Source organism: Salarias fasciatus, chromosome 11 (assembly GCF_902148845.1).
Source record: "Salarias fasciatus chromosome 11, fSalaFa1.1, whole genome shotgun sequence".
Taxonomy (NCBI): domain Eukaryota; kingdom Metazoa; phylum Chordata; class Actinopteri; order Blenniiformes; family Blenniidae; genus Salarias; species Salarias fasciatus.
The window spans coordinates 11154945-11174382 of NC_043755.1; the positions used below are offsets into that span (position 1 = coordinate 11154945).

At 40.6% G+C, this 19438-nt stretch overlaps 2 protein-coding genes and 1 pseudogene across 2 annotated transcripts; all 3 read right to left on the reverse strand.

The window, feature by feature from the left end:
* Nucleotides 1-2121: 2121 nt before the first annotated feature.
* LOC115397399 (interferon-inducible GTPase 5-like) lies at nucleotides 2122-3283 on the reverse strand. The gene has a single exon (XM_030103681.1). It carries the CDS (start codon nucleotides 3248-3250, stop codon nucleotides 2123-2125), a length of 1128 nt encoding a protein of 375 aa, XP_029959541.1. The 5' UTR covers nucleotides 3251-3283; the 3' UTR covers nucleotide 2122.
* A 2659-nt stretch (nucleotides 3284-5942) lies between these two features.
* LOC115397398 (uncharacterized) lies at nucleotides 5943-10775 on the reverse strand. Its single transcript, XM_030103680.1, has 9 exons — nucleotides 10724-10775; nucleotides 10494-10545; nucleotides 10257-10339; nucleotides 9885-10133; nucleotides 9259-9579; nucleotides 8043-8327; nucleotides 7843-7972; nucleotides 7328-7388; nucleotides 5943-7105 (listed from the first exon to the last, which is right to left on the reverse strand). Exons 3-9 carry the CDS (start codon nucleotides 10297-10299, stop codon nucleotides 6770-6772), a joined length of 1425 nt encoding a protein of 474 aa, XP_029959540.1. The 5' UTR covers nucleotides 10300-10339; nucleotides 10494-10545; nucleotides 10724-10775; the 3' UTR covers nucleotides 5943-6769.
* A 3202-nt stretch (nucleotides 10776-13977) lies between these two features.
* Nucleotides 13978-19438, reverse strand: part of LOC115396469 (sialic acid-binding Ig-like lectin 10) — a 9830-nt pseudogene continuing 4369 nt past the window's right edge.

Sequence of the window (19438 nt, forward strand, 5' to 3'; positions counted from 1 at the left end):
GTCAACAATCTTGTGACTTTGCATTTAATTTCAACACAGGACCCCTCTTTCGCTGTTTTATTCTGCAGTTTTATCTACCTCGATGGGGATTTGTTCATGACAAAGAAAACCTGCAGTTGTGAGAAAACAAAAAGTTACACCTTCAGGACTTCAGACTGGAATTCAGCAGTGAAACATGGCTAGCAGAAACCACTGTACTCACCTTTTATCAGTGTCAAAAACACCAACCATCCAATTGTGTGATTCATGTTCACTCGGAGGAAAACCTGAAATGTGCAACAAACAGCAGACAAGACAACCAAACCATCAGTATGTTTTACAGTAAGACTTGTAAGGACATCGGTCGGTTACTCTTCACCGTTACTTGACATGGAATAATAGACATTCTCCACAAGCAACTCATGGTTTCAAAATAATATAATTTTGGTTGATCCACTCTTTAAAGCAGGAGGTTATCTTTTTACTTAAGATTAATTTGTAAAACAGTATAACATCCCAGTTTCTCCTCGTGAATTTGCTGTAGTTTTTGGAGTGATTTCTCCTGGAGTGTGTATGTTGTTTAATCAAAGACCTTGACTTAACCATCACATTTCCCCTGTGATCCCAGGAATGATGATAAAGGAATTAGAGCCCTCTTCACAAAGGATACTGGGTCTCCCCCAAGTGCCGTTTCTCACTGGAATAGATTTGTTTTTTATGTGATCTGGATGAAAGTCTGGCTTCTGCTCAATTATTTTTTCATTTCTAGCTAAATAAAAGAAGCATCATTCAAAATTCTTCACAGATTTTACCCCTGTAAAAGTTATCTAAACAAATTTAAATCAGACATTGATGTAGTATGCACTTTTTGCAATCATTCTCCTGAAACAGTGACCTTTTATTTGGCTCTGTCTTCACTCTGAATAGTTTTGGCAACGTTTTGGAATTTCATTTGTGATAAATCAATCAATTTCAATTTATATTGAAACAGATTCTGTTTGACCTCCACCAGTGTATATATAAAAATTCAATGGAATTCTTAATCAACCTACTTTTTTGGCAAAATTTCACATTCATAAAACCAGGTTTTTCAAAAGAAAAAGCCCTGTTTTTGACTTTTGTTGGAGGTGAAATATCACTTAGATTCCATCCATTTCTCCAAAAATCAGAGAGCCCAGAAATGTTTTCAGATCTGTTCCCAATATAACATATTTCAAATATGTTTTTCTTATAAATCCTGTTATTTGATATATGTTACTCTGTACTCTGTTTTATCGCTGTCTTTCACTTATCTTCCCCCCTCCAGCATATATTTTCACTTAAAAAAAAATCAGTATCGTTTTATATGACTGTATATTTCTTGCGACCACTCTCAATTTTAGTCTTCCCGCTGTTAGGTTCTGTTCCTTTCAGCATCTTGATGTCCCCGATCCCATGACAAGACTTTTAACACAACTTTTTAAATACCTTAAAATCTTAATTCTGCTTCAACAGCTATGAATTCCAAACCGACTCACAATACATCTCAACTCAAGAAGCAAATATCTGTCAAAAATACTGGAACATATAAAATTGTAACATTCAAATTTACATGTTTTTCTCTATTTTTAACAGATTGCTGTGAAAAATTCTTAATAGTCCTCATTTAAGATCATAAAATGCATTAAAAAAAACCACACACATCTTACCTTAAGTAATCCCCTTCTTGCTCTATTGCAAACACACTATCACTTGTCAAGAAACAAGACTGTAAGAGGAAGTTTCCACGGCTGACTTGTGGCCTTAAAGAATTTACATGTCCAATCATGCAAGCGAGCGAACACAAGCCTTTATAGCTTTACTGAAAAAGAAGATAAATTTGGCTTATGTGTCCATGCAGGGTGTCGGTCTTCTCACTTCATCTATTTGAGTTTCAGTAATAGTAAAAGTGACTATTTAGTGCATCTGTGTTGATAAGAAGGGGCAGAGCAACTTGAAGTTATTAGCATTTATTTACAGAACTTACTGTTGGGTTGTGAGAATATTAACAGTGTCAAAACATTCATGACGTTATTGACATTATCTGTACAGTTAATATCAAAGAGAACAAGTATCAAAGCCAGACAGAAAACTTAAAAAGTCATCATTTGGTTTGATTGCCGCTCTAAAGAGCAGCAGCCAGTATCTTCTCAGCATCCACGGCCATCTCGTCAATAGAGCTGTTTAAGGCTTGCAGCATGGCGGCGAAGGAGCGGCTGGCCGAACGGGCGTGTCTCGGCATCGCCATCTCCAGCAGCTTGGACGAGACCGTGGCCAGCTCCTTCTCTGCGGCCGCCAGGCGGGTTTTCACCTCGGCCTTGCTGACCTCCACCGACAGCGCGGAGGTCCGCAGCTGCTTGAGGCGCGCGGGCTCGACGCCCCGCTGCCGAGCCAGGCGCTCCACGGACTCGTTGTCCAGGCACAGAGAGAGCTGGGCTTTGGTCAGGATCCGCACCGCCACGCTGGAGTCCACCATGGACGCCACCAGAGGAACGGGAATGGCCGACATCCCGCCGGAGAGCGACGCCGCTGCCCACACCAGCGCTTTGAAGGCCTCCTTCTTCTGGGTGATCAAGTCCGAGGTGAGTGTTGGAAGAGCCAGGAGCAGCGCGTGGGCTCGGATCTCTGGGAGGTCTTTACTCATGTTCTCTAACAGCCCGGGGAAGTCCAGTTTCTCCAGAGTGGAGGGTGCCACCACGTAGACCTTGGGCAGGGCGACGCCCTGCGCCGTGAGCACGGCCAAGCTGCTCTTTCTCTTTTCCTCCAAGCTCTTCTCTGTGTCTTTAGCGGAAGCTAAAAGAATAAAGTACACAGTCTGTCGCTGCACGGAATGAGACTCCAAGAAAACCTCCACGCTGTTCGGTCGGGGTCTCTCGGTGAACGTCATGAAGATGGCATTGTAGCGGAGGAATTTATACCGGTCCATGTATCCCTGCGGTTCAAACGGGGACGTGGTTGGAACGGGGGGCAGGTCCCACAGGCGGAAGTCCGGGTGCTTAGGGTTCGGGTAACCGGCCATGTCCTCAGGGGCAGCAGGGGACGGAGAGGGAGCTGCTCCCTCATCGCCGGGCCCCAGACCACGAAGGGAGTTCATGATGGAGGCCTTCTCGTCCCCACGGTCCCCGACCACTGCCAGATTGATTCTGCTGATCAGGAGGTCTTCCACCGCGTCCTTGACCTCTGACAGTTTATTGCTCTCGATCGACTCTTTGAGGGTCTCAAGAAGGTTCAAACTTTTCAGGACGTCGGCCATCACTACAGAGAGATAAAGAGGGCAGTGAATAAAACTCACCTCATGACAAAAGACAGACCACAAAGAGGAACGGAAATGCAACAGTTTGTCAAGAATTAGGAAGTCTCACAGCAACTGGCATACTTTTATCCTCTTGCTAAAGGAGGATCCCAGATGCAGATGATGACCTGAAGTACCTCTACACTGTCCTATTAGTATTTTTTTTTTTGGCACTTCGTGAAAATATATCATCACAAATAAAATGTTTAAAACAGAGCGCAGCACACACTCACCTGTACGTCTGGAGCAGAAGCAGCCCTCCGGTTGCCGTGTGTAAAATGTGGATTCTTCTGCAGCTCTGCAGCTCTGACAGCGCCAGGCTGATCTATTTAAGGCATCCGTCCAGCTAGCGGAACATTGTAATCCTGTAAGCTCGGCTTTAATCCCAAATCACTTCAAGCACATACATGAATACTGCAGGAGTCCATGTGACACTTCTGGCTGTCATTTACCTGCACAGACACGACCCACGACACAGATATCCAAGCCTTTTCAGGATATTTTTTGCAAATATAGAATAGAATCGATTAGAATTTCTCATCGTTATTTTGCGTGATTGGTCAGTCTCACCATCAGCTGAAAAAGTAAAGGTCTGCAACATCTAAACACAACCTAGCAAGCTGACACTTTATTTTTTTTCTTACTTTCTTACTGTAACAGTTGTTGAGTGAAAAAGAGGAAAACAGTCATGTTGATGAAACGGTTGCAAATAAACCCCAGCACCACGAAAACCTTGTTCCTGCATTTAGGAGGAACCCAGAATGCAAAACATCTGACACCTGCGTGCTGGGGATTTCTGTTTTTCAGCCAACATCCTCTCACACATTGATTTCTTTTGTTTCTGACAAAAGTGGGCAGACACTTGTTTGCTAGACACTTGCTGCCATCTTGATATTAAGGGGTAGGTCATGTTTTCGGTAACACTTTACTTGAAGCCCCTCTTTATAACACATTATAAGTAGTTATAAACACTAATACATGATCACAATGCTTTATAACTCACTATACAGCAGTATACAGCATAGGATTAAGGTTAGGGTTAGGGTTAGGGTTAGGGTTAGGGTTAGGGTTTGGTCCTGGCATTGTGATCATCTATGAATGTTTATAACTACAGCTACACATGTTATAATGGCATTATAATGCTTTATGAATGTACTTATAATGTGTTATGCAGGGGGGCTTCAAGTAAAGTGTTACCATGTTTTCTTATAGGTGAGTCTGCATTTAAATTGTTTTAATAACTAAGTTTAAGCATTTGCATTAAAAGTTTAAGCAGTGAGAGAAATACATGGCTGAGCATCGGATTATAAGGTGAAAGAAGAATTGGTAGGAAAAAAGAAAAAACAAGTCATTTCTGAAGAGAAGAACTCCTATAATGTCGTCTTGGAAGAGTAAATCTTTCAGGCACGTGACAGAAGCCAGACCTCCGTTCTGCTGCCTCCATGCTTGACAGGACAGGTTAAGAAAAAAAAACATGTATATATTTTTCTGTGAAAAACTGGTAGCTGATAGTTTGAAACCAAGCATCAGAAAAAAGGAACTCACTGTGACAGAAGAAATATAGAAACTACTTCACTTATAGTTGTGTTATCAGGTTCCTCATGTGGTTTTTTTGTTTGTTTTGTTTTGGGTTTTTTTTGCAATAGGTGTGAAGGATGATGGGGTCACTTATAGTTCACAGTGGTAAAAAAAAATGATAATGGAGCCAGCTGTCAACATGACAATTTCACATTGAAATAAACATTTTGAATATGTGTTAATTTTTATTACTTTTACATCTTTAAGAAGGGAGAGCATGTGTCAACATTGATAATAATATGTACATTTTCTCTCAATAACTACGAGAATTTAATACAGAAACATCTTCAAAAAGAAATCGCAGACAAAATAAGGCTGCTTTAATTTTGAGCCAGACTTGAGATTTTCTTCCCTTTTGTGATCCATTTAAATTTCACCAAATGACTGACTGACGCAGAATATATTTAAGCTCAGGGCTGGTCTAACACTTTTTTTTTCTTGTTCAATAGAAGGATATTAATGGAGCAATGTGAGTTTGATTCATCGGTGAGATTTAACACACCAAACCAGTCCGTTTTACTGCAGCGTCTTTTCCAAACATCACCACTAGATGTCATTAAAGTCAGAATCAAGTCCCCCACAATGTGTGGCATTTCAAAATACATAAACTGTCCATTTGTTGTAGGATCACGAATTATTTTTCCTTTTTTCTGCTGCATGAAATTAAAGGTGCTGTAGGCAGGATTCTGCATCTCCGCCATTTGCTTAGGGTTACCTAAGCAAGATGGCGATTTGACCCATCTAAGATGGCGATTTGAAACCCAGCACAGCCAATCCTGTCCTGTTTTCTCTGACATCACTCCCTTATGCAAGTTAAGCCCCTCCCACAAGAACGTGCGACGAACGCCCCTTGACTAATCATGGTTAGAGCCTCATGGGCTCTTCTGATTGGTCAAAGATACCTGGAGCTGTCGAGATTCCTTTACAGCTCAGAACAGAGTCAGATGGAAACGCTGCGCCCTCGCGGTAGTGCAATTATGCTACACTCCTAAAGGATTATCAATGGATACTCTAACATTTAATCCAAAGAATACAGAAAAATTTGCATTGACTAGCAAAATCCTGCCTACAGCACCTTTAAGTTTCAGATAATTAATTAATAAAAGGTAAAAATGAGCTGAGTGCCACATGTTTGAAAAAGATTAAGGTTGCCATAACACATGACAGAAAAAAAATGTGATTTTTATGGTTAAAGCGCTTTTATTGCTCAAAAAAAGAAGAAAAGTGAACTTCCTGTCAATATAATACAGAACCCAAAAATCTGAACACATCACAGGTTTTTTCTGTTGAACAATCCTAAAAAAAAAAAAGCTTTTTTCTTAGTTTTTTTTTATTTGTGTGTTTTTACAAAATAAGCTGCTCTTCATTCCATCCCATTTTCTTAAGTTCTCGTGGCTCTTTTGAGCTGACCATCATATCATAAACTTGACGATGAGCTTACTAAACTGAAACAACAAAAAGTTCTCACTTTTTGCTACTTGGAGATTCACAGAAAGAAATGCTGTATTTAAAAAAAGCATTACAGTGAAGCCAAACACTGGTGGATCCACCCACTCGCCAACATACAAAAGCAGGAACCTTAAAGACCAAAAGGAAGCCAATCTGATCTCAATTCTAAGATTTATGCAAATATCTTTGCAGAATATTTCAGACAACCTCAAAGCAATCAAGGCCACTTGTGTCCAATTTTGACTTCCCATACCTTTCCAACCTTTTGTTCAAATTGAATTGGTTTGACAATGGAGTGTCCAGTTAGAAGAAAAGAGACAAAGAATACAATATCCTCAGGCCTCACTGCACTACATCCATCCTCATCTAAAATTCTTACCGTGCACGTCTTACTCTACTTTCTTCACTAATAGTTTAAAGAGAAGCTCAGCCACTGTACACCGTCCTCACATTTCATTCATCCATTATTTCTTTCACGTTGGAATAGAGAGTGTCCTGCTCGCCTCCGTCCTCTGTGGTCCGCTCGTCCTCCCTCATCTCCTCACTCCCTTCTCCATCATTGCCTTCCCCCTCCTCTCTTATTTCCTTTTTGATTTCAGCGTACTCCGTCTCGGTGGCGCCTTGTGTCAAATCTTCCTCCGCGGGATTCTTGGCCTTCAGCAGGGAGAAGTCGATGTGGGAGTACTCCACCTCTTTGGGCCTCACGTCACCCTCGGGTGCCGACGGCCCAGCAGCCATCATTCCAGCTTCCTCCGTCCCTTCATCTTCAGCTGCGTGACACACTTCCATCTGCACGATGCCACACAGAGAATGTGAATATCTGTGTGAGTTTTGTGATTTCCTCTATGCTCAGAATAAATTGGCACTCTACTCAGGATCATCCTTCATGTTGCAATATTTCCAGTTAAAAATGAAAACGAATATAATACTTGATCATAACGTGCTTGAATCAGTGTAAACTGACCTACAGCCTGCTCTAATGTCAGAAAAATAGATTTAACTAATGAATACCTGAACAGCGTGGGTGTTCATCTCTAAGTCCTCCGTCAGTCTGCCAGGCTTCAGCTTCTGTCTGTGAACATCGACATAAACAAGAAATAATGTTTAACTGCAAAAATAAACTGGAAAATATTACTAATTTAGTGGCTTTAAAACTGATTATGTGTCTGTTAAATCACAGTTGATTCATAAGGCAATCAAAACTACCACCTGTTGTGCTTCATAGTTAATGCTGCAGTGTTTCCATGAAACACCACTGCTTTTCTAAGCTTTTTAACAAGTTCTGAATTTCTTTGCATTCACAGACAAACGGTTTACATTAAATTTGTCTGTTGAGGCTTTACTACTGGTACACTAAATACATTATTATAAAATGAGTCAAAAAGGTTTTGGGGAGAATTTTCCTTATTTAGATGATACAGCTAATCCCACTTAAAATATATTAAGTCAATAAAGAGAATAAGTTGGCCAGGTAATTCCTAGATGTAAATAGGAAAATAAATCAGGATGGAAACTTATAACTGTACCTTCGACATTTTCTTGCCAAACATGTGAGGAATGATGAAAATATTATCCCGAACAGTAAGCCAATCAAAAACGCTACGATGACCTCCAGCTGTTTTATAATCCTCCACAGCTCTGCGAGAAGATCTGGAACTGTGAGGATGAGGGTTAATAACCACAATCGTCCAAATAGAAGCAGCTGTTTCTCAGTGTGAACACTCACCTTTTTGTTGTGCCTCAGATTCTGTGACTGTGATATCTCTTCTGACTTCGTTCGCCCCATTACTGCTGACACACTGAAAGGTTGCGTGGCTGTTTGTTTTCTCAGACACGGTGACGGTATTATTCACAGTGTTGTTGGACACGGTGGTCAGTACAGAGTAGTCTGTACGCTTCTCTAACTGCGGCCATGTGATGGTGGGCAGTGGAAAGCCCTCACTGACACACACACAGGTCAGCACGCCCGACTGCCGCTGACATGCAGAGGCGTTCAGGATCCCTGAAAATGCTGCAAATACAAAAAAATGTACTCATGAATTTGTTGAATTATTTGGAGTCTCGTGCTTTTTTCTGGAGAGATCTCCATGAGAGCTGGACGAATGAATGAATTTACTGATGGGTTCTCAAATGGTGGGATGCAGGCCGAGGCTTATCAACGTAACCGTTACACCTGGGAATGAAAAAATAAAAGCCCCTACACAGCAGAGAGACTGAAGTGAAGTATAATGGTCCAAAATTGAAGGATAGGTTGGAGGAAGATCGTCTTCCTCACAGACAGCAGAAGGCGGGTCGTTAGGAAGGCCAGGTTAGCTCATCTTCTAGTGAACAGGAGGTTAGTGGAATAGTAACAGAGCTGCTCTTCAGTTGGAACCTAAAGCTCAGGATCATGTTCACGCTAAAGTAGCAGTTTGACAGAGTGAACAGAGAATTGAGATTATATTTGCAGTTATATAACAGGCCTCATTTACTGATTTGTTTCTAGAACTAGTGTTAAATTCAATGCTGTTCGATATATGGATCGTGAGAGAGGCAACCTCACTGAATGCATCCAGAGTAACAGGAGAGTCCCAGTACCAGCCGTGCACCTGACTTCCATCCATGCATGATGGACTAAACAGAACCGCTCAACGGTCCACCGACCATGAGGTCAACAGCTACTGAAAACTATCATTGCTGGCACAGAGCATAAGGTCATTTCCCCTTGGACAGCATTGTTCCATCACATGGCGACTATAGGAAGCATACAGACGAGCACAGAGGAAGTTTGAGGAAGCCACAAAACTCACGAGAGAACAGAAAGATCATGCAAACTTGAAAATCGAACGGCTCCTTCAGGAGGTCGTTATTTTAGGACCAGATGAACATTTTCCACAATGGCTCGAATATTTCGTGCCTCCAAAGAGATCAAAATAGAGTAAAGCATGGTTTGTTCTACTTACAGGAGACACTGAGGGTTTTATTCTCCTCTGCAGTACTGCCATCACTGAACTTGACTTTACAGGAGACATTTGTACCATGGTGTTCAGCTGACACCTTAAAGGTCAGAGTTGAGCTGTGTCTCTGTACTTTGTCAGTCAGATTCTCAGTCTTATTTGTTTCCTTGGTTCCCTCGATGGTTGAGATGTTCCCTCCCGCAGCGCTCCACGTCCAGTCGATACTAGAAACAGGTTTATCGCTGAGACCGAGGACCGTGCAGGTCAGAGTGGCATGGTGTCCTGCTCTCAGGAGAGAACTCTCCACTGTGGGCTTCTGACTGATCTCTAAGGAGAAAAAATATAGAAAGAGCAGCAGGTTTCAGTCTAACACCAGACTCAGACTTGAGGCAACAACTGACAGTTAAAACAAACAATATTAAAAAGGGACTCGTGACCTAATGCGGTAATGGATCAACTCTAAACACCTCAGATAGAAGATAAAGAGATAGATTTAAGCTTCAGATTGGAATGAAAAATAACAGGATAAGTTGTTTTAGCTACAGGTTGAGTTTGAAAATCAGACCAACAGTCCTGTCTGTGGTGGCGGCGCCTGTCAGTCAGAGACGCTTGAGAAGGTTTTGTGAGTTTACCAGAGATTTTGAGCAGATATGATCCGGGGTCCAGCTGGGAGAGGTCTTTCATGATGATTCTGCAGTTGTTTGGGTTGTCTTTGTTGTTTGTCATGTCACAGCGTTTTTCAGATTTGCCATGCCTTGTTACACTGACATCAGAATTCGCTCCAGTCAAACACGGTACAACAGCACAGAGTTCAGCCTCTGCTGTTAAAGTTCTGTCACTTGAAGTCAAGCAGGACTTTTCCTTATTCTTCGGTTCTGTTTCTGTCAATCCAAAAACAAAAACAAAAGAGTATGTTCAGATTATGAAAGAATGATCAATAAACACTAAAACACACCTCTTTAATCTATATGTAAGGCATTATTTGTAAAAGTTTCCTCCTTTACCTGCAACGGTCAGCAGCAGAGCCACCCAGATGAAATGGAACATGGTGACCAGCAGCCGGTCCGTTCTTCCACAGGACAAACTCCTGACGTTCCAAAGCAGAAACAGAAAATGCAAACACTGTAAGAACGGTTAATGAAACCAGCGCAGGCAGCGGCGTCACGGTCCATCAGATTCATTTAAATACCGGATGCTGTTAAAGGAGGTTATGAGCTTTTTATCTACATCATTAAATTTACCTGACTTCACAGAAAATCCCCAAATGTTTCAGTTTGAGGGAGTTTGTGATTTCTGTTTGAAAGAAGAAAGAAAAAACAGGCCTTATCTGAATTATTCAATATTTGTAAATTCAGTTCAATAATAATATCAATAAGTAAACTCCGTTTCTTTCTACATGCATTTTCTAATTGTTTTTTTATGAAAACATTAATTTAACACTGAATTTAATTTACAAATGTTGCGTTTTTACCTGTTTCCGTGGATCCCCTGGTCCTGTGGCCTCTCACTGCTCTCTGCTCAGAGCGTTCTGAACTGACTGCTCTTCTCTTCCTCCTCCTCTTGTACTTCTCTTTGCGCTACAATAAGTTTCCAGGAAGCTTCTCTACACATCACTACCTAGTGTTTCCTCTTTGCCAGATGCTGCATGAAGATCTGAAACGTCCGAACATCAGTTTGATTGCACTCTGTCGGGGTGGAATTCATAACTAGCATAAACACTGTGACATGGAAATGGTGTTGTCATGCACTGTAATGATTTCTTCGGTTCGAAAAACATTGAAAAAGGGAACCAGTTGTCTTCAACTTTTACATTTCTTTAAAGAAACGAGTAGTGTCAGGGTACATCCTGGACAGATCACCAGTCCATCACACGGCCAACACACACACATACACACAGACACTCACACTCACACTCACACCAAATTAGGGTCACGAATCAACCTCACATGCATGTTTTTGAACTGAAGGAAACCCATGCAGAGGCCGAGCCAGTGTTTGAACCTTCTCACAGATCTACGAGATAAGAGCGCTAACTACGGCGCTCTCATGCTTGTTGTTTTTCTCTTTTTGTACAAGCTGTTTCCACAGAAACACAGTGATAAATAATTTTAACACCGCTTCACACTTTTCTGTCGAGGTGTGAACTTCCTTTTTACACAACATCATCTCAAGATCTCAAGAACAAAGCAGATACACTTCCATTTCTAAGTTACTACTCAGAACAACTGGCGCCACTTGCAGAGTTTGCCTGAATTCAGTTATCGTTTAATTTAGAAAACAATATTACGATTTTAATCACAAGAAGTGCGTGTTGTCCCGAGTCTGAAAGATGATTCATGCAAACATTACGTGCCAAACAAAAGGAGGGAATTTAGAGTATAGAGGTAGAGTAGCTTCCACAAAGCATGGTTCATGTTTTTTGGACGTGTTTTATGCTGTTTCCTGCTAACTCTGAATTTCTCTCAAATCAAAATTGTGTTGTTGTTATAAACTCTGGTCATCGTCCTCAGATTGAAGACAGATTGAAAGTTAGATTTACCAGACTGAACAGCAGGTGGTCTGTTCTGCTTGCTGTAAAGAAAAAAAAAAGCAACAGCAACACTCCTGGATTTGAAACTGATCAAATTTGTTTTAACCTGTTGTGTTTGTGTTTCACACAATCCTCCGATGAAGCAATTCGCTTTGCGGTGAAGAAGTGCATTGACCTCCACATGCATTTCTATTGTTGAAGCTCGAGCTTTGAGTGCGGGATACATTTTGAAATATGAAGAAACAGAACAAAACCACAGACCTGACACACAAACACAAAGCTAAATGTATTTTTTCATGGAGACTTTCAGGTACAGTTTGTTCCCGTTGGGTTAAATTTTGACCTCTTTTTCATACATACACAATAGGATTTTTGGTTTAGCCTCGACTGAGTGCACCATTATTGGTTTTGGAAAAAAAAAAAAAGCATAACATATGAAGCTACACATTTTTGTAGAATTTAAAAAAAAACACAAAACTGAGGGAAACTTTTGATTTTTCACTTCCTGAAAGATCTGTCCCTGAAGTTTTTCTCACCACCAGTCTGACCTGCTCATTGGCAGGTTGTCTTTCCTCCCCGCCGAACCCAGACTTTCCTTCTGTCTAACAGCGTCCTGAGCCGTCTGCCGCTGCATTTCATTTCCTCATCCACACCAAACAGTCAATGTAAGACTGCTCATCTGAGTCCATTCATTTGCAGAAGTTGGAACTGGGACTACACGCACGCACGCACGCACGCACACACACACACACACACACAATCCATCCATCTATCTTCTGGAAAGGCAAGCTATGATTCTGTGACCCTGTTGTAGTGGCTCCCTGAAGCTCTCAATGAATTATACCTAAATAAACATTTTGTCTTATTTTTTATTTTATTAAACAGACCAGATAATTTTCGAAATTACCTTTATATCTTCAATTAAAAAAGACTTAAAGAAAGCATTTCTAGAAGGAAAAAAGCTGACCATGGAGCTAAAAAAAACACAATAACAAGCCAAACTGCATAGAAAAGAGATCAGATGGTTAAAATGACTGAAATGTTATTCCTTTAGTCAAAACACTATAACGCCTCGCTTGTAAATAGTGTTAGCTGTGTTTTGGTTAATTTCATCTTTTCTGTACTTATATTAGTTTATCTTAAGCATTCTCCATGTAAACATTTAAAATTACTTGTTTTTCATTAGTTCTTTTCATTTTTATTCTGTCCCTTTTGATATTCAACTCTATTTCTATTTATTCTGTGTGGAGCAATGCACAAAATAATTTCCCTCTGGGATTAATACAGTATTTCTATAATAAAATGTAAACATTCTCATTAAAATGTTGAGAAAAAAAAGATAAACCCACTAAAATCAGGTGCCAAAACAGCTGACAATGTAACAGAATGTTTATCATCCTAAACTAAATATCAAAAATGCGACATAAGACAAGTTTTTATAACATGTATATAAAGTCTGCTGTATATAAAGAACTTTAAAAGCTGTGTTACATAACAAACAGAGAATCAAACCACTCAATTTCACACCTTAGGCTCACTAACTGACCTCACATGGAGGTTTTTGGACTGCAGGCTAAAACTGGAGGAAACTCACACTCGCATGGGGAGAACATGCAAACTCAGTGTTTGATGCCGCCCTCCACTCTGCACCCCCCACTCACACACAGACACACACACCTCTCGATTAAATACTTTGTATGATATAATGGTAAACCATTAAACCTGCTCAGCACCAAAGTTTCTTTTTGAAATGCATTTGAGTTTTATCTGGTTTAACTAAATAACTTGATTTGAATTCGAGTAGAATTTTGCTAGATGTTGGGCTTCATAATGTTGTGGGTTTTCTTATATGAGCCCTGAGCTATTTTAAATACTTCACAAGATAAAAATATCGACAATAAAAGGATTAAAAATGAATCAGAATTCATTTATTGTCTGTATTTTGCAAACGAAGTACCTGACACTCTGAAAAATGGCGAAAAGGTTTTGTTTTAGTCAGAAATAATCAAAAGCAAGGCCTCCTTTGGGCTATTCAGAAAAGGTGTTTTATGACAAGAAAAGTGTCATTATTCACATTAATCTTTGAAGTCTGTGTTTACAGATTGTCACAGCACAGGAAGGTTTGTCAACAACAACACAGAGAAAGAGTGCTAGAAAAATCCAAGTTTGGATAGAAAATTTAAAATTCCTTTTTATTAAGTTTTAACTTTTCCGTCTCAGATGATGAAGCCAAAGCTGAAACCAAAAGCTGAAAATCGATTGTGAAACTGAGATTATTATAATCCCCCGTCATAAAGTGACCTCCCACATAATCCCATAATAAACCCATCGCTACAGCTTTTTCATTTCAAGCTAACTCCAAAAACATCTTTAAGGCAAGACTAAAAAAATACCAAACAATTCAAGCATAATATAAAAATAACTGGTCTTTACAAACTATTAATGTATCTTTACAAACTAATCTTTGAGTTGAATTTGCTGGAATATTACTGGAAATGCTGACATGTTCTGAAAAGAAGCGTCATACAGTGAAGCAGAGCAGCCTAAACTCCATGAACCAACCCGTTCACACTTAGTTGACTGGTTAGAATATCAATCTCCTCCCGTTCGACTGATTTTATTCCGTTAAACACAGTTCAGTGGTTAAAAGGTCCCAGTTCTGATGTAGAAACTGTACAAATGGTTCATCAAAAGTCCAACCCACCATCAGCTGATGATATGAATCTATCTTATCCGGTGGAATCTGGGAGCCTGAGGCTGCAGCAAAGTGAAACGGTCTTCAGATCTCATTCATGACTTCCTTCACATTGGAGTACACCGCCTCCATCTCAGCTGCTTCCTCCTCTCCCTCCTTCGCCTCCACTTCCTCTTCCCTCTCGAGCATTTCACTTTCCTCCCTGCCGTCATCCTCCCTTTCTTCTATTACCTCTTTTTTGATTTCGGCGTACTCTGTCTTCGTGCTCTCATCTGTCCTCGCTTCATCCAGAGGAGTCTTTCTTTTTAGCAGAGAGAAGTCGATGTTGGCGTACTCCACGTCCTTTGACTCGCTGTCGAGTTCAGTGGCGGTTTTCTCTGCAGCCGCTGTTCCAGTGTGGGCTTCCTCCTGGTCGTAGGGACGATCGTCTTCCACTGCCTGACCGTAATACAGTCAAGTGTAAGGAGGGTGATGAGATTCACACAGAAGCTCAAAAAAAGCTCCTAAATCTACTTTCTGTGTGCTGTGTTCATATTGGGATCGTTGTTCTCTGCAGAACTGCTGTTGCTCAGACCTTTCAAACACATCTCTCTCTGTTTCTTTTTTTTTTTTTTCAAATCGCATTATTTGCAAATGATCGGTTCCTCATTGTTGACAGAAATGAACCAAAACAGCTCTCCTGATCGTTCAGCAGTATGATGATCTGTTAACAAGCTGCCCTGACATTAATGACTGTCTCATATTAGTGACATCCCTGCACGGAAATTCTTGTTTTGTTTTGGGTTTTTTTTCATGATGTACAAATTGACGCAAATTACCAATGGATCGTTGTTGTTTGTCACAAGTTCCACGGTCTCATCCGCATTTGCAGAAGTCTTCTGTTTTCTTCTATAAAAAATAGTTTAAATTTACAGACACATAAAACCACTGCTCACAAATAAAACATCATTTATTGAATGTTCAGGTTTACCTGTAACATTTTATGAATAAGAAGGAAATGATTGCTGAGAGGAGAACACCAATCAAGAAGGCAACGATGACTTCCAATGAAACAACTTCCTGAATGGACGGATCTGCAGTCAGGGGATTGAATCCTGTCAGTTAATGTAGCTCCACATGCAATAACCTGCTTTCTGATCACACAGTGAAGAGATACAGCACTGCACTGGCTCTCATACTGAGCTTTAAAGAAGAAGTGCTGAGGCTCAGAACACTTACCTTCTTTTCCGGACAGCTTCTTCTCAACGGGGAGGGTTTTTTTTAGTTCCCCATTTTCATTTCCGCTGACACATTCAACAGTTGTGTTGCCCTCGGTTTTTAGAGAGAGGGTGACAGTACTGTTGACTGTGTGGTTTGACACGGTCGTCATGATGGAGTACTCTGTGTGACTGTTCAACGTCGGCCATTTGATGGTGGGTAAAGGAAAGCCTTCACTGATACACACACAGGTCAGAACATCTGATCGAAGCTCACATCCGGAGCTCTTATGGATGTCTGTAAACAGCGGCAGGAAGTTATAATCAGCTGATGAACACAAATGTCACATTCACTCATCTTTAGTTGTGTTGACTTACATGTCACGGTCACATCGGCATATTCAGTGGCTGCTGAGTCCAGATATACCGCTGTACAGACGTACTGTCCAGAATCCTCTGCAGTCACGTTGGGAATGACAAGTGAGGCTGATCCAGAGTCAGTTTGCAGGGTTGTGTTGAAACCAAGTTTGGTCCAAATAATAAGAGACGGAGGGAAACTGTCTGCACTGCAGGTCAGGTTCAGAACGTCTCCATCATTGACTGCTGTGCTACCTGCCATCTGGGGATTTCTTCTGTCTGTGGAGCAGAATTTACTGATTACGTCAGCCCAAAGAGAAAAACTTAAAAAAAAGCCAATGATAAAGCACACAATTTCACTGTAGATACAACCATCCATTCATCCACCTTCTCAACCTGCTTCACCTGGTTGATCATTATAGCATTATTAGTGCCTTTTGACCTTCCCTGGATGTTTGGACGACTATCACGAAAAACCTGGCTGTACCTGATTCTGAGATTACTCTCATCATGCAAAGCATGTAACGAAGTATTCTAGGAAATGGCCTTTGGCCTTTTGCCCAACATAAGAAGCAGCTCCCACGTCCCTGACACGGAAATATAAACTACATCTAGCTTCTAGTTGTTAAGATTGTAAGTGATTAATTTTTTTGTTAAAAAAGTAAAGCACTAATTAAAATAATGTATAAATATAGCTGTGTGTACAGTAAGTATATATGTGACTCTTTATAGATTTCTAGATGAGATAAAATAAGGAACCTGCCAAATTTGTAGATCAAACTAATGACAAGAGTTCCTGTTTTTTGCATTAAGTGATGAGTGATTTGCCCAAAAGTGATGCTTTTATAACATGCTGCCACTTGAGGGCGCCATTCTCTTCATCTTTCATAATCTGCCTTGATCCTAAACTGGTATGCTATATGCAGTATATATTTAAAGAAAAGGGAATCAGAGGCTTCTCAGACTGACTGGAATGCCCTTTAAGAACTTAAAACAGTAACATAAAAATAAGAATAATCAAAAAATGTAAAGTACTCACATTTCACTGTCACATTTATTTCTTTTGTGAGGGTCTGGTCGAGATGCTCTGCGTTGCAATGTATTGTCCAGAATCTCCTGCTGTCACATCAGAAATGATGAGGGAGTTCTTATCGCCGTCTTCCTGCTCAGAGGTTTCTGTCTCATTCAGAAGTTCAGCTGAAGTGTCGTTCTGCACAACAGTTTCTGTTCCATTTTGCAGGAAAAGGTCAGAAAGTTTAATCCATGTGATCCGTGATGGAGGGAAACTGTCAACGCTGCAAGTCAAATTCAGCGTCTCGTGCTCCTTCACAGTTGTCTCTCCAGTGATTCTGAGATCCTTCACATCTGTGAGAGAAAGTTTTACCACACTTTCATTCAAGGCCGTTCACAATATCATCAACTAAACATCTTCGGTCAGAGGTTACTCACAGGAAACATTCAAAGTCACAGTCTCCTCTGTGGTTCTGTCATCTGTGAGCCGGACCGTACAGGTTATATTGGTACCGTGGTGTTCAGCGGAGGGGTTGAAGGTCAGAGTTGAACTGTATCTGTTTGCGATGGCATTCAGGCGGTCAGTCAGAGTGGTGATGTTTCCTGAGATGCTCCCTCCTGCTCCGCTCCAGGTCCAGAGGAACTCAGGAGCAGATCCAGAGCAGAGACCAGGAGCGGTGCAGGTCAGCGTGGCCTCTCGTCCTTCTGTCAGTGGAGGAATCTCCACGGTGGGCTTCTGACTGAGACCTGAAGGAAACACATTGTTGAAATGAATTCAAGTCTCAACATCAAAGAGTATTTTGGCACAGAGAGTTCAACAATTGTCAGAATTATTTCATGTAATGTAAAATCTGTTGATCTAGAATGTAGTGGATGAGGATGTTAATACACAAGACTGAATTTTTAGGATTCATTTGTGTTTGCTGGAGTTTTCATACCTTTAACAGAGATCAGTACTTTTTGAAGGAATTGATATCTATCAGAGTCCCTGGTCCCAATGACTCTGAACTGATATGCTCCAGAATCAGACTCCTTCAGGTCATTGATCACGATGCTGCAGATTCTCTGCCTCACATCAGGCTCCAAAAGTGACACTCGACCTCTGAACCCAGGCTGACCTTTTCGGTTGTTATTGTTAGTGTGGAATATTATGTCTACGTCCCCACATCTGTCTTTAGTCTCCTGACATTGGTACCAAACTGCATGTCTGGCAGTAAAGCCTGCAGTGAAAGAACATGGTATCACCACACAGAGCCCGGCTTCTGCTGTTAATTCTTCAGGGAGTGATACAGAAACTTCTATCACAGGTTTGCCGTAGTCCCACAGATGTACCTGTTAATGAAAAACAGACAAATAGATGACTTTAACTACTCATCTAATAAGGGATCATGTATAGATTCTATATCTTTTCTAAGACTCTTGCAGGTGTTTGAGTTTTTGCAACAACAAAACATTCTAAGTGTTGCACATTTCATAAACCGAGCTAAGAAATTGGAAACCAGCAGTGGAAGAAACATATTTCAAATGTTTTGGTACATTCACCAGGAAAAAATATTCTGCTGTTGAGACTGCTGGGATTTCTGCATGAATTGGTCACAAAACAATGTCATCTCAACAAAAGTGCATTCTTTTCTTGAATTAATACTCAGTTTTATATTTTCATGTCTTCATTGAACACAGCTCATAAAAGTTCACAATACAAGGTGGAAGTATGAAGTATGTGAATCCCTAATTTAAATCCTTCTCTCAGAGCTCATCAGTAAAGACTCAACCAACAAATAGTTTTATTTATGTGACAGTATTAGAGATATTGGTTAGAGCTACCCTGCCCTGCCCAAACAAAAGCACTTCTTCTGTGATTAATGTGCTGTAAAGTATTATGGAAGTAACAATTAAAGCTGGTAAGACAAATATCTATATATAAATGTCTATATATGGACACAGTTCACAGTTGCTGCTCTGCCAAGGAGTGGTTCTCCTGTGTAGCACAGAATGCTCAATGAGGGGAAGAAAACCAGAGATATCAGCTAAAGACTGACAGAAGTCATTAACACATGATCATATCTTTTCGGGCAAATCTATGAAAAGCAAAACATTAAACCAGAATAAGTAATGGAAGAATGTTACAGAGGAATTCACAGAGATGAAACAAGTGGACAACCCAAAGCACAGAAGCAAATCAACAACCTGAACAAAATATGCCTTGTAGAGTGGATCAGAGTCCTGAGCTCAGTCCTGTTGAGAATGGATGAATTTAAAAGAGCGATAAAGAGACATCCCATGAATATTGCTGAACTGAAATAGTTTTGTAAAAGCAGTGATCCAGATTTCCTCATGACCATGTGCGAGTCAGATCTTCATCTACAGAAAATGTTTAGTTGTTGTTGTTCATTTCTG

What these genes read in the sequence shown, in the direction of transcription:
- LOC115397399 (XM_030103681.1), bottom strand. Translation starts at nt 3,250, where the DNA reads ATGGCCGACGTCCTGAAAAGTTTGAACCTTCTTGAGACCCTCAAAGAG.
- LOC115397398 (XM_030103680.1), bottom strand. Translation starts at nt 10,299, where the DNA reads ATGTTCCATTTCATCTGGGTGGCTCTGCTGCTGACCGTTGCAG. An exon ending in ATATCTGCTCAAAATCTCTG is followed by an intron (nt 9,580 to 9,884) that starts GTAAACTCACAA and finishes TTTTCTCCTTAG; the next exon opens with AGATCAGTCAGAAGCCCACA. An exon ending in TTGGCAAGAAAATGTCGAAG is followed by an intron (nt 7,389 to 7,842) that starts GTACAGTTATAA and finishes CGATGTTCACAG; the next exon opens with ACAGAAGCTGAAGCCTGGCA.